Source organism: Herpailurus yagouaroundi, unplaced genomic scaffold, assembly GCF_014898765.1.
Source record: "Herpailurus yagouaroundi ecotype Mexico unplaced genomic scaffold, PumYag 77, whole genome shotgun sequence".
NCBI lineage: Eukaryota > Metazoa > Chordata > Mammalia > Carnivora > Felidae > Herpailurus > Herpailurus yagouaroundi.
This window is the reverse complement of record NW_024412388.1, coordinates 12,426,637-12,440,733: the sequence shown is the minus strand read 5'-3', so window position 1 is coordinate 12,440,733 and position 14,097 is coordinate 12,426,637. Positions and strand designations below refer to the sequence as shown.

Sequence of the window (14,097 nt, the reverse complement as noted above, 5' to 3'; positions counted from 1 at the left end):
CGACCCTCGGAGGATCTGAGAGGGGGGAGTTTTAGATGGGAGCCGGTCTCTTCCATCCACCCCGCCCCCCCCCCCCAACGTGCCCAGGGTTCAAAAATCCAGGAAGAGTGGATCTGATTGGCTCACCCTGGTCATGGTGGGGGAGGGGGGGGTGGAGCGTCAAGATTGACACTTTTGAGCAAAATGGCAGAGGGTTTGCTCCCCAAAGCAAGCGCGCAGAGCTGTGACCCCAAGAAGCGGTGCTCTGAGGGGATGGACTGAGGTGTTTGGGTCTGTCCTGTAGATAGTGGGGGTCCAGGGAGGGGTCACAGCCGCCATCACCTCGCGTCTAGACCGGGGCATCAGCCTCCAGTCTACTGCCTGGATCCAATCTACTCTGGACGCGGCAGCCAGTGGGGACTTTCTAAGACAAATGCAGACTTGTTACTCCCTGGATGACAGGTTGTCACTGGCTTCCTGTTGCCCTCAGAAAATGAGGTGCCTGATGCCAAGCCCTCTGACGCTGGCTCCCTCTCTCCCCCGCTTTCCTCCTCACCCTCTTTTCTTGCCATGCATATCTTCCTCAGTTTCCCCAACACACGCCTGACCATCTCCTCATCTAGAGTGTGCACACAGGCCGCGTATCCCGTGTAGAGTTCCCACTCCACTTTCCCTCTCTTAGGCGGGTCATTTCTACCATCCGTCAGCTTGCCACTTCTTCCTGGAAGTTTTCCCTGATTGCACCCTCACCGACCTACTTTAGGGCCCAAACTCTCTGCTCCGACGGCAGGCAACAACGCTCCATCCCAAGGGGACGACCGCTTGGCCTGTCCTTCTGGAAACAAGTGCTCATTGGCCCAGATCTCTTGGGGAACCCCGGAGGCTCCTCCTGAGCTCATCTACGGTTAAAGGGGCGTGCAATGGGTTGAACGGCCGTCCCCACAAAGATACGTCTTGGAACTTGCGAACGTGACCTTATTTGGAGAAAAGGTCTTTGCAGAGGTAATTAAGTGAAGGGTCTTGAGAGGAGATCCACGTGGATTATCCGGGGAGCTCTTAAACCCAGTGACAAGCGTCCTTCTTAAGAGTGAGGCAGAGGGAGATTTGACAGCCTGAGGAGGGGGGGACGAGACCACGGAGGCAGGGACTGGAGTGCCGGAGGAAGCAAAGAACGGGGTCTCCCCTAGAGCCTCCGGGGGGAGGGCAGCTGTACGGACACCTTGATTTTGGACTTCTGTCCTCCAGAGGGAATAGATTTCCGTTGACTTGAGCTGATATAGTGCGCGGTCATTGGTTCAGCAGCCACAGGAAACGAGTGGGCACGGATCAGAGCTTCCTAGGGCTGCCTGGCCGTGGCCTCCCAGCACACGCTACCGTTCCCAATTGCTTACCTGTGTTTGATCTAGCTTGTAAGCCCCGGGCGGTCTGCAGCCTCGCCTATCTTAATCCCTTCTGTGTCTCCAGTGCCCGGCAGTGCCTGGCATGTAGTAGGTGAACAGTAAACATTTGCTGAACGGACGGATCGAATAAAAACCCTGGCCTCCGCAACCCCCTGGCACCCGTACGTTGTGAGGCTGCCGTGGCCGCGGCGGTCGTCATAGATACCCGGGGAGGAGGAGGATAGAGACCCCTGCTGGGGCAGGGGCTGGGGGTCAATGCGGGACAGCCTGTGAGTAGCAGACCTGATGCCACTGGCTGGCCTCCTCCCACACGTCCCACCCCCGCCCCTGCCACACTCACCTTTTGGTCGCCTGTGCTGCTGCTGGCATCTCTCACCCTCAGGCTCACCTCCAGCCTCGGGTCCAGGGACCACTTGGAGGAGCCCTTGGGTTTCTTCTTGGCTGGAGGGCCGTGGGCAACGTCCACGATCACTCCTGGGGAGGCACTGATGCTGAAGGACGTGCAGCCCGTGGGAGCAGAGCTGTGGAAGAGACCGTTGGGGAGGACAGGGGGGTACAGTGAGGCGGGCCTGGGTCACCACTGATGCCCCAGCGTTCTCCCTTTCCCCCAACAGGCGTAAACGCCAGGTGGCAGCCAGTCGGCCCTGACCACGGGGCAGGGCGGTGGCGGGGGGCGTGGGGTGGGCACTGTGAGCTTGCCGGGAGGTGGTGAGAAACAGAAAAGCCCCTGAGCCGAAGGGCTTACACTTGAACTAGGAGAATCGCGGAGGGACGCGCCCACCAAAGGCACACACACGGATGTGTGCGCACAGCAGACGGCGTGCCCAGGGGTTTACACCACGCAAGCGCGCACACGTGGGCTTGTGCGTAGATAAACGATCACACGGACTCCTGCTTCTGGAATACGGCCGACCGGTACTCTGAAGGACCTTCCTCTTACGAAACAACCGGATCACGATTGAGATATGCTTTGCAGAGGGGCGCCTGGGTGGCTCAGTCGGTTAAGCGCCCGTCTTCGGCTCAGGTGATGATCTCGCGGTCCGTGAGTTCGAGCCCCGCATCGGGCTCTGTGCTGACCGCTCAGAGCCGGTAGCCTGTTTCGGATTCTGTGTCTCCCTCTCTCTCTGACCTTCCCCCGTTCATGCTCTGTCTCTCTCTGTCTCAAATAAATGTTTAAAAAAAAAATTTTTTTTTAAAGATATGCTTCGCAGAGCATCGCTGAGACATAAGGGAGATCTCCAAGGACTCCCTTCTCTGTGTGCACGTGCACACACGTACACACCACGTGCTTAAATTGAGGAACACCCAAACCAAGGAGAAGACGTGAAAGGTATCCAGAAAGAAAAGTCAGATCATCTACAAAGGAATAACTATTAGATTGAAAGCCGGCTTCCCAGTTGCAACAATAAAGTCCGGAGGACAGTTGAATAACAGCTTCAAAGTACTTTGAAGAAATAACCGTTAACGTAGAATTGTGTGCCCCACAAAACTATATTTGATTTATTATTTTTTTACATTTCTTTAATGTTTATTTCTGAGAGAGAGAGAGAAACAGGGTGCAAGCTGGGGAGGGGCAGAGAGAGAGGGAGACACAGAATCCGAAGCAGGCTCCAGGCTCTGAGCTGTCAGCACAGAGCCTGACACGGGGTTCAAACGCTTGAACCATGAGATCGTGACCTGAGCCAAAGTCAGATGCTTAACTGACTGAGCCACCCAGGCGCCCCAAAATTATATTTTAATAAAGACATTTTCAGATGAAGAAAACAATTATTTAAAAATACTTTCACTGGGGCGCCTGGGTGGCGCAGTCGGTTAAGCGTCCGACTTCAGCCAGGTCACGATCTCGCGGTCCGGGAGTTCGAGCCCCGCGTGGGCTCTGGGCTGATGGCTCAGAGCCTGGAGCCTGCTTCCGATTCTGTGTCTCCCTCTCTCTCTGCCCCTCCCCCGTTCATGCTCTGTCTCTCTCTGTCCCAAAAATAAATAAATGTTGAAAAAAAAATTAAAAAATAAATAAATAAATAAATAAATAAATAAATAAAAATACTTTCACCAACGCCGCTTCTAAGATGTACTTTAAGAAAAATAGGTCTGATCCCAGAAAACTGGTCTGAGATGCAAGAAACAATGGTAAGCAAATAAAATGGTAACTACTTTGGTAAATTGAAACAAATATTGTCTGTATTTTAAAAAGGTGATGAAAACATACACGTTGTGGGCTTAGAAAAAAGCAGGATGTAAATTGGGAGGGTTGATGGGAGTTTAGGCATTCTGAGGTGCTTGATTAAAGATGGAATTAAGAGAGTGTTCAATTCTAGATTTTATAGAGTTAAAACTTTGTGATTAAAATGTAAAGGTATTCACCACAATAAGAGAAATGGAGTTCATAAATTTCTACACGTGCAGAAAAAGTGTTACTAAAAAATGAACTAGAAAAATTCCATTCAAAAAGGAAACGAAAGAGTAAAAAGGCAACAGAAAAAAATCGTACAAATAAAAATGCAAAAAAGGCAAAAACAAATCCAGATATATAAATAATCAAAAGAAATGTCAAGGTATCAATGCTACTAGTTAAAAGAGAGTTGAGTTAAAGAAACAAAACTCAGTTATGTTACATTGGTAAGAGATACACCTAAAATATAAGGATCCAGAAAAGACGAAATTTAAAGAAAAGGAAAAAACATACATTAAGCCAATACTGACCAAAAGAGAACTTGGGGTGAGTGTATTAGTATCAGGCTAAATTAATTTTTATTTATTTATTTGTTTATTTTATTGTTTTTATTTTTATTTATATATTTACTTGCTTTTTTAATGTTTGTTTATTTTTGAGAGAGAGAGACAGAGTGTAAGCGGAGAAGGGGCAGAGAGAGAGGGAGACACAGAATCCGAAGCAAGCTCCAGGCTCTGAGCTGTCAGCACAGAGCCCGACACGGGGCTCAAACCCGTGAACCTTGAGATCGTGACCTGAGCCGAAGTTAACTGACTGAGCCACCCAAGCATCCCTATTTGTTTATTTGAGAGAGAGAGAGCATGAGCAGGGGAGAGGGGCAGAGGGGGAGAGAAAGAGGCGGGGGGAGAGAGAGAATCTCAAGCAGGCTCCAGGCTCAGTCCAGAGCCCGAGGCAGGGTTTGATCCCGCAACCTTGGGATCATACCTGAGCTGAAATCAAGAGTCAAATGCTCAACCCAGTGAGCCACCCAGGCACCCCTAGATGAAAAACACACTATTAGCAATAGAGAGGATCACAGCCTATTAATTTAAGGTTCAACTCACTTAGAAGATATTCTAAAGTTATATGCACCTAACAACATAGCCCCAATATACATATAAGGCAAAATTTGATAGAAATACAGGGAGAAGCTGACAAACCCATCATCATAGTTAAAAACTTCAAGTCTTTCTCAGTTAACAATGGATTAAGCAGACAAAAAATTAGTAACATGATTAACAAGCTTGATTTGGTAGACATACCTAGAATTCTTTGCTCCACAAATAGTGAAGATACATTTTCCCAAACAGCACACATGGAACACCAAAAAAACATTAATCACATCATTGGCCACCAAAATAAGGGCAACAAATGTTAAAGGATAGGTCACATACAGGGTAGGTAGCATATTCTTTGATCAGAACGTAACTAGGTTAGGAGTCACTAACATAAAGTCCATTGCTAAGAGTCCCACACATTTGAGGGGTGCCTGGGTGGCTCACTCAGTTAAGCTTCCTACTTCGACTCAGGTCATGATCTCACAGTTGGTGGGATCGAGCCCCACATCAGGCTCTGTACTGGCAGCTCAGAGCCTGGAGCCTGCTTCAGATTCTGTGTCTCCCTCTCTCTCTGCCCCGCCCCTGCTCATACTCTGTCTCTCTCGCTCTCAAAAATAAATAAAATATTTAAAAACTTACCAAAAAAGTCCCATACATATGAAAATTTAAAAACCAGACTTCTAGATAACTTACAAGTCAAAGGACAATTAACAGAAATTCAATAATAATACTTACAGCAACAGTTAACATGCTATATTTCAAAACTTTTGGGGGAACGGAAGGTGTTGCTTTGTGCCTTACAGGCCTATATCTCCAAAAAGAAGAGAAAAGCTAATAAGTAAGTATTTAGAAAAAGAATAGAAAAATAAAGTAGAATGTAATTTCCCAAAATAAAGAAAATAAAGATGGTGGAAATCTGAAATATAAAACAAGTAAATCAACAAAGCCAAAATAGACTAAAACAACCGATAAACCTCTGGCAAGATTGATCAAGGAGAAAAAAAATTTTGAAAACTAAGAAAGAAACATCACGACAGGAAAAACAGATTATTTTGTAGATAGTTAATAAAAGGTAACAAAAACTTCATGGCATGATTATCTGAAGCCTCCCCCAAACATTTTAAAATTTAAATTCAAAAGAAATACAAAGAATGTAATAAGATAGTGAGGCAGAGAGGCAAAATTCAGTTGCATTTCTGGACACCAGCAATAAATAGTTAGAAAAAAATAATTTTAAAAAATAATTTTAAATAATTTTATGGAGAAAAACAAGCCTATTGAAAGCTTTAGAGAAGACCCAAATTAATAGAAAGAAGTACCACAAACATGGTTAGGAAGGCCTAATATCATTACGATTTGAATTTGCTCCAAATGAATTTATATGTTCAATGGAATTACAGGGCTTTTCATAGAACTTGACAAGTTGATTCCAAGATTTATGCAGAAAACCAAGGGGTTAAGGTAATCAAAGTATTCCTCACAGACAAGAAGCAAAATGTGAGGAACTTTCTCTACCAGATACGAATTTACCAGAAAGCTGAGGATGGCACTATAACGGCTCAGGCAGGGACAAATGACAGTTGTAACTTGAGAGATTCTACTTGATCTGTGACATAGTGGTCTTGCAGACAAGTGGGCAAGGTAAGATTTTGTAAGATTATGTAAGGTTGTGCAAATGGTGCTGGGACAACTGAATGCCCATATGGAAAATAGTTAAATGGGATGAATAATGCAGTTGATCCCATCCTCACACCATATACAAAAACAAGCTGCAGGGGGATTTAAGACTTACATATGAAAGGCAAAAATTTGAATTTTTTAAAGAATAGATATTGTTTTTTAGAGAAGTTTTAGGTTCACAGCAAAATTGAGAGGAAGGAACAGAGATTTCCCATATAGCTCCTGCTCCCTACCCCTACATACAGTCTCCCCCATTATCAACATCATCCACTGGAGTGGTACATTCATTGAAATTGATAGACCTCCATTGATATATCATAATCACCCAAAGCCTACAGTTTACATTACATTTCACTCTTGGTGTTGTACATTCCATAGTCTTAAACATATGCACAATGACATGTATCCACCATGATGGTATCATACAGAGTAGTGTTGTTGCCCTAAAAATCCTCTGTGCTCTGACCATTCCTCCTTCCTCCCAACCCCTGGCAACCACTGAGTTTTTACTGCTGCCATAGTTTTCTCTTTTCCAGAATGTTATATAGTTGGGATCGTATAGTAGGCTTCTTTTAGATTGGCTTCTTTCTTAGTAATATGAATTTAAGTTTCCTCCATGTCTTTTCATGATTTGAGAGCTCACCTCTTTTTAGCACTGGATAATATTCCATTGTCTGGATGTTCCATTGGTTTATCCATTCACCTACTGAAAGACTTCTTGGTTGCTTCCGAGTTCGGGCAATTATGAATAAAGCTCCTATAAACGTCTGTGTGCAAATTTTGTGTGGACGTAAGTTTTCAACCCCTTTGGGTAAATACCAAGGAGCGCAGTTACTGGTCTGTATGGTTAAGAGTATGTTTAGTTTTGTAGGAAACCACCAAACTCTCTTCCAAAGTGGCTGTGCCATTTTGCATTATCACCAGCAATGAAATGAGAGTTCCTGTCCTTCCACATCCTCTCCAGCATTTGGTGTTCTCCGTGTTCTGGATTTTGGCCATTCTAATGGAGTGGAATTAGTGGAGTGGCATCTCATGATTGCTTTATTTTTCATTTCCCCAATGACATATCACGTGGAGCATCTTTTCACACACTTACCTGCCATCTGTGTATCTTTTTTTTGGCCAGGTGTCTGTTAAGAGCTTTAGCCCATTTTCAACCAGGTTGTTTGTTATTAAGAGTTCTTTGTATGTTTTGGATAACAATCCTTTACCAGATATATCTTTTGTAAATATTTTCTCCCAGCCTGTGGTTTGTCTTTCAATCCACTTGACAGTCTTTTTTAGAGCAGAACTTTTCAATTTTAATGAAGTCCAACGTGTCAATTCTTTCTTTCCTGGATTACGCCCTTGGGGTTGTATCTAAAAAGCCATTGCCAAACCCAAATTCATCTAGATTTTCTCTTATGTTACCTTCTGAGAATTTTATAATTCTCTGTTTTACATTTAGGTCTATGGCCTGTTCTGAGTTTATTTTTGTGAATGATATAAGGTCTGTGTCTAGATTCCTTTTTTGGAGGTGGATGTCCAGTCGTTGTACCATTTGTTGAAAAAACTACCTTTTTCCCCCTGTTGTGTTGCCTTTGCTTCTTTGCCAAAGGTCAGTTGATGTATTTATGTGGGTCCATTTCTGGGCTCTCTATTCTGTTCCATTTATTTATTTCTCTGTTCCTTTGCCAATACCACACTGACTTGATCACTGTAGCTTTATAAGAAGTCTTTACAATGTAGTGTCAGTCCTCCAACTTTATTCTTCTCCTTTAATACTCTGTTGGCTATTCTGATTTTTTTTACCTCTTCATATCAACTTTAGAATCAGTTTGTTGATACCCACAAAATGGGATTGCATTGAATCTATAGATCAAGTTGGGAAGGACTCACATCTTGCCAATATTGAATCTTCCTATCCATGAACATGGACTATCTTTCCATTTATTTGCTTCTTTGATTTCTTTCATCAGAGTTTTGTAGTTTCCTCATATAGGTTTTATTAGATTTATAGCTAAGTATTAAATTGGGAGGGGGGAGTCCAAATATAGATGGTATCATGTTTTTAAATTTCAAATTTCACTTGTTTGTTGGCAGTATGTAGGAACATGATGGACTTTTCCACATTAACACTGTATCCTACAGCCTTGTCATAGTTTTAGAAGGTTTGTTTTTTGTTGTTATTGTTAATGTGTTTGGATTTTCTACAAAGACGATCATATGACCTGCAAATGAAGAGAGGCTTATTTCTTTCTTTCCAATTTGTACCTCTCTTCTTTCCCTTTCTAGTCTCATTGCACTTGTTAGGAATTTTAGTATGATGTTGAAAAGCGGTGGTAAGAGGGGACATCTTCGCCTTGCTCCTGATTTTGGTGGGAAAGCTGCAAATTTCTCACCATTAGGTGTGATGTTAGCTGTAGGTTTTTTGTAAATAGTCTTTATCAAGCTGAGGAAATTCCCCTCTAAGTTTACTGAGAGTCTTGTCATAAACAGGTGTTTGATCTTTTAAAAAAAGATGTTGCAGCATTTTTATACCATTTCTCAAACAAAACACAAAACTAATAAATATTAAAGATTGTAAATTCAACTAAATGAGAATAACTGTCTTCTGTTTACCAAAAGACACCATAAAGTGAAAAGACTAGCATAATCTAAGGAGAAGATATTCATGACATAAAACCAAAAAGGCTTAGCACCCACAATATGTAAAGAACTTGGGCTAAACAATACGAAAAAGATAGATAATACAATAGAAAAAAATGGCCAAAGACATAAACAGGCATTCACAGAGGTTGAAACAGAAAAGGATGATAAACATGTGAAGACTCACTCCATCTCACTAATAAGTAAGGAAACAAAAATATCCAGGCCATAGTAACACAGGCGTACACACCAACCTGACTGGCGAAAAATAATGCCATAGACAATATGGTTGAAAGTCAACTCTAACACACTGCTTATGGGGGTGAAGTTAACCACTCTGTAAAACAACTGGGTGTTCTCCTATGAAGTCAGACATTGGCCCCTCAAACCCAACGATTCCACCACTAGACAGACACCCCAGGGCATCCCTGGAGCATGTACCCCAGGAGATATGTCTGAGAGTGTTCTGAGAGGGTACTTTCTGTACCAGTGAGTGACCCACAGACCGTGGAAGGACTAGTAATGGCAGCAGATTCAAACTATGGAAGGCTCCCTGGGGAGCCTGGAGGGGGGGGAAAGCTAACTCCACAAGGTCACAAGGATATGAGTGTTATGATTGCATTTTCCATTTTTATTTTTGTCATCAAATTCTCCTTCTCTGTATCAAAAGCTGCATGTATTCCTTATAGAGAATTAGGAAAAGTACGTGATAGGCAGTCTTTGAACATGGCCCCCAATAATTCCACCTCTGGTGCTCATGCCCTCCTGTAAATCCCTCCTCCTGAGGGTGGGAAGGGCCTAGTGACGGCCTTCTAACCAATGGAAAATGGCGAAAGCAATGGGTTGTCACTTCTGTGGTTGAGGTTACAAAAGACACTTTCTCTCTGCCTCTCTCCCTCACCCCTCTCTCCTTGGCTTCCTCACCTTGAGAAGTCAGCTGCCATGTTGTGAGCTACGGAGAGGCCCAGATGGCAAACAACCGAGGGAGGCGTCCAGCCCACGGGGAACCGAGTCCTGCCAACATCTATGTGAACAGGCTTGCTAACATGACTATGGCTCCACTGACACCTGGACAGTGTCTCTGTGTCCCCCACTGGTGCCCCAAAGCGGAGGACCCAGGAAGCCACACAGGAGTCCTGCCCCACAGACAAGGCGAGAGAATAGACGATATTGTTTCAAGCCACTGGGTTTGGGGCAATTTGTCCCACAGTGATGTCATTAATATGAGGCTAACAAGGAAGAAAGTAGGGGAGAGGCAGACAGAGGAAGGAAGGGAGGAAGGGAGGAAGGAAGGAAGGGAGGGAGGAAGGAAGGAAGGAAGGGAGGGAAGGAGGAGGGAAGGAAAGAAGGAAAGAAGGGAGGAAGGAAGGGAGGGAGGAGTTGCCTAGAAGAGAATGGAATCTTACCAACTTAGAGACAATCATTGACATTTTCATGTTTTCTTTCAGGAGATTATTATTTTTAATGTTTATGTGTGCATGTATTTTGAGAGACAGTGCACGTGCACGCAAGCAGGGGAGGGGCCGCGAGACAGGGAGGGAGGGAGAATCCCAAGCAGGCTCCAGGCTGTCAGCACAGAGCCCAACACAGGGCTGGATCCCACAAACAGTGAGATCACGACCTGAGCCGAAACCAAGAGTCGGACCCCTAACCGACTGAGCCACCCAGGCGCCCCAGGAGGAGGTCAATTTTTGAAGTAAGTTTTGCAGGACCGAGAAGTAGCAGATGAAAAAGAAACTCATCTTTCTCCCAACGTTCCCCTCGTCTCTGTTGCCCAGTTTCCTTCTGTGGGCTGTTCACCCTGCACGGGCCCTTATGCCACCCCCGCAAAGTCAACCTCAAGTTCTTAGCCTCCAAGGACGGCGAGCTGGTCATCTCAGCCGCAGGACAGGAGAGGGGCACGCTGGGCGTTCGGAACAGCAGGAACACGAACAAGGGACTCAAACACAACGGGCAGGCCAAGCCGGGGGCGCACGCAGCCCCCGGCCCGCGGCGGGTTCCCCTCGGCTCGCTCTGCCCCACGTGGCTTCCTCGCCAGGGGCAGGAAGACGGGCGCAGACAGCCAGGTCTGTGGCCTCACAGCCACCCTGTGTGCCAGATGGGGAAACGGAGGCTCAGGGCAGTGAGGCCCAGCTGGGAAGTGGCACCACTGGGATTGGACCTGGGATGTACGTCCTTTCCTTCGGCTGTGTTTCAGACCCTCTCGGGTCCCTGACCAAGGGACTTCCATAAGCACAGAGGGGTTTTCACTGTGTGGGGGGGGGGGGGGGGGGCCCCAGAGCCGCCGTGTGTGTTGCTTTAAGACAACCCAGAGCTGATCTCCGTGCAATTTCTACCAGCCTCTGCAGGGACAGCGCTGAGAGCTGGAGCCCCAGACAAGCGACCTCTGGATCCAGCTCCCGCATCCGGCATTTGCTTCCCAACGACCCCCGGCCGCACAGCACTCAGTGTCTGCAAGTCTTGAATTCGGGAGATCACGCAGTCTTTGCGGGAAGGGGGACCAAATTACTTGTGTCATTTGTAATCCTCGCCACGCGCCGGCAGGGTGGATGTTAACGTTCCCACTTGACAGACGGGTACACTGAGGCTCAGACAGAGACTCGCCCGTGTTCCCCGCTGTGACACTGAGTGGTCACCTGTTGAGAAGGAGACGCTGGGGGGACAGTGGAATTTTGTTGCAATACCATCAGTGTATATCCCATGACAGGAAAAGAGCTTTTCCAAATGCAGAACGGAAATCGCAAGCAGCATTTGTTAAGAGCAGCTCTGGAATATGGGTCCTACAGCCCCAGGTCTGCTCCTGCCTCTACAACCCTGTCTTTTTTTTTTTTTTAATTTTTGTAAGTGTTTATTTATCTTGAGAGAGATAGAACAAGCCAGGGAGGGGCAGAGTGAGAGAGAGGGATGGAGAGAACCTCAAGCAGGCTTCCCACTGTCGGCACAGAGCCCACTGTGGGGCTCGAACTCATGAGCCGTGAGATCGTGACCTGAGCTGAAACCAAGAGTCGGACCCTTAGCCCGCTGAGCCACCCAGGCGCCCCCCCCCCCAGCCCTGTTTTTCTCACCCCGGGGGCTCTGAGCCGAGTGGCAGAGGGCTCGGCTTGAGCTAAGGGGTGGAGGCATGCACGCGGCAGGGGGAGGACCAGGGGGCTGGGCTGGGGAGGAGGGCGTGTCTCAAGAAGAGAATTCACCTCCTCTTTCCCCTCCCCCCCCAACCCCCATCAACCCCCAGTTTGTTCTCAGGGGGGAGGCGGGGGGTGGGCATCGAGGAGGGCGCACCTGTTGGAATGAGCCCTGGGTGTTGTATGGAAACCAATTTGACAATAAATTATATATCTATTTATACACATATGAAGAGAATTCAGACTGCAGTCGGTGGGGCGGCTGCCCAGGAGATGGGAAGAAGGTCCTCGTGAGGCAGGGCTGGGCAGGGGTGGGGGGGCTGCGGTCAAGGGCAGGTAAGAAGGGAGAGGGAGGAGTCCCCAAGACAGGCTGCCTGGGTCTGAATCCCAACTCCCTCACCTCTGGACTGTGTGGCTTCAGGGGGGTTACTTAACCCCTCAGAGCCTCAGCTTCCTCTTCTGTAAAATGGGAATAGCAGCATCGCCTGCCTTCCTGAGGCCGTTGAGTGAGTTGTGCGTGGGCAGTGGGAGGGAAATCTGGGGCATCACTGTGTGAGACGTCCGGTGGGGGGGTGGGGGTTGGTGAATGACAGGGCTCTGTGTCTCAGAAGGAGCTCACTCTCAGAGGGGGCAGGTGGCCTCAGGTGACACCAGCCTCTCTTTTCCCTTTATCCCTCGGCTTCTCGGTCTCCCGCTTCCCCTCCACGTCTCCGGGAGGCTCCCCCCTTTGGTGCTGCTCTACCGCGGTCCAGGTTGAGGCAGCGGTGCCACTTTGAAGGAAATGTCCCAGACAGTCCCGTGGGCACCATCGAGGACCACAGATGTCCGGCCTGGGAGGGAGGAAGCCGGGGGAGGCCGCTACCTCTACCGACGACAACGACACCGACCAGGAGCACTGAGCGTCCCTAGACCGTATCTTGTTTAACCAGAGCCTGGGCCGGCTTGGCACATAGTAGGTGTTCAGTTGGTATTTGTTGGATGGATGGATGGATGAAAACCACTAACAGTATGTCCAGCTCTATGCTGAGTTCTTACACGCTTTCATCTTTAATCCCTCTACCCTCCATGTGAAGTGGATATCATCCCCATTTCACAGATGAGGAACCTGAGGCTCAGTTGGCCTTGGCCTCAGCCTCTCCCACGCCACAGCCTGTCCCATCGCGGATGCGTTCTTACGCACACCTGGAGGGAGGCTCGGCTGAGAGGTGGGGGGCTGGCAAACGGCCCCTTGAACCAGGTGTGGGTCGTGAAGTCCAGGGCCTAGCCTTCCTTCCAGGGCCGTGGGCCTGCTGTGTGCCGTGAGGCAAGTCACAGACCCTCTCTGAGCTCCGTTGCCTCAACGGCGAAAGGAGAGGGTCCTGTTGGCCCTGTGGTCATTCACTTGCGGTGAGGCCCTGGGGAACCCTCGCCTCGAGTCCAGGCACATCCCGGGGCCACGCAGCCTTTCCCCTCTGGCTTCTCCCTTGGCGGCAGCTACGGAGGCTGCGGCCGGAAATCCCAGCCAACCACGCATCCTGTGTCGGCAGAACCTGCTCATCCAGCATCACTGGGCCCGTCCCCGCCCCCGGCCCCGAATGTCCCCGCTCACCTGTAGACATCCAGCTGACTTTCGGTGCCCAGGACACACACGGCATAGGTGGGCTCCTCCGGGGCCACATGGATCACCGTGCCCTGGGCCATAGTCCCTCCCGCCAGCCCGTCCCTCCAGCTGCAGGGAGCCCCTCGGCTGGTTCCTTTATAAGGCCCGGCCGGGCCGAGCCATGAGTCAGCACCTGTGGTTTGCGGGCCTGCGGCTTAGCCCTCCCCACGCAGGCCCCGGGGCGTGTCCTCTCCACCCTCCCCAGCCCAGGAGCTGCCCGGGCACTGACGCCCGCGGTCTCCTGGGAAGGGCCAGGGGCTCAGGAAGCCTGGGGGTGGGGAGCGTAGGTCTGAATCTTCACCTAACAGCCCCGTGCGCACCTGGGGCCCTCCCACCTTGCCTCCCCGTGCCCAACACCTGTATCAGGAAGAGGCGAGAAACG

At 48.3% G+C, this 14,097-nt stretch overlaps 1 protein-coding gene across 2 annotated transcripts in view; it reads right to left on the bottom strand.

Moving 5' to 3' along the window:
• Positions 1-13,789, bottom strand: part of PADI4 (peptidyl arginine deiminase 4) — a 35,009-nt gene extending 21,220 nt beyond the window's left edge. The window contains exons 1-2 of one of the 2 annotated variants that reach the window (XM_040462606.1): positions 13,665-13,789; positions 1,720-1,900 (exon numbers count right to left, since the gene is read on the bottom strand). In XM_040462606.1, coding sequence (XP_040318540.1) covers positions 1,720-1,900; positions 13,665-13,756 — 273 coding nt within the window. In that variant the 5' untranslated portion in view covers positions 13,757-13,789. Of the gene's footprint in view, positions 1-1,719; positions 1,901-13,664 lie in introns of those variants that run through there. The other variant, XM_040462614.1, reaches the window with a different exon arrangement.
• Positions 13,790-14,097: the final 308 nt, after the last annotated feature.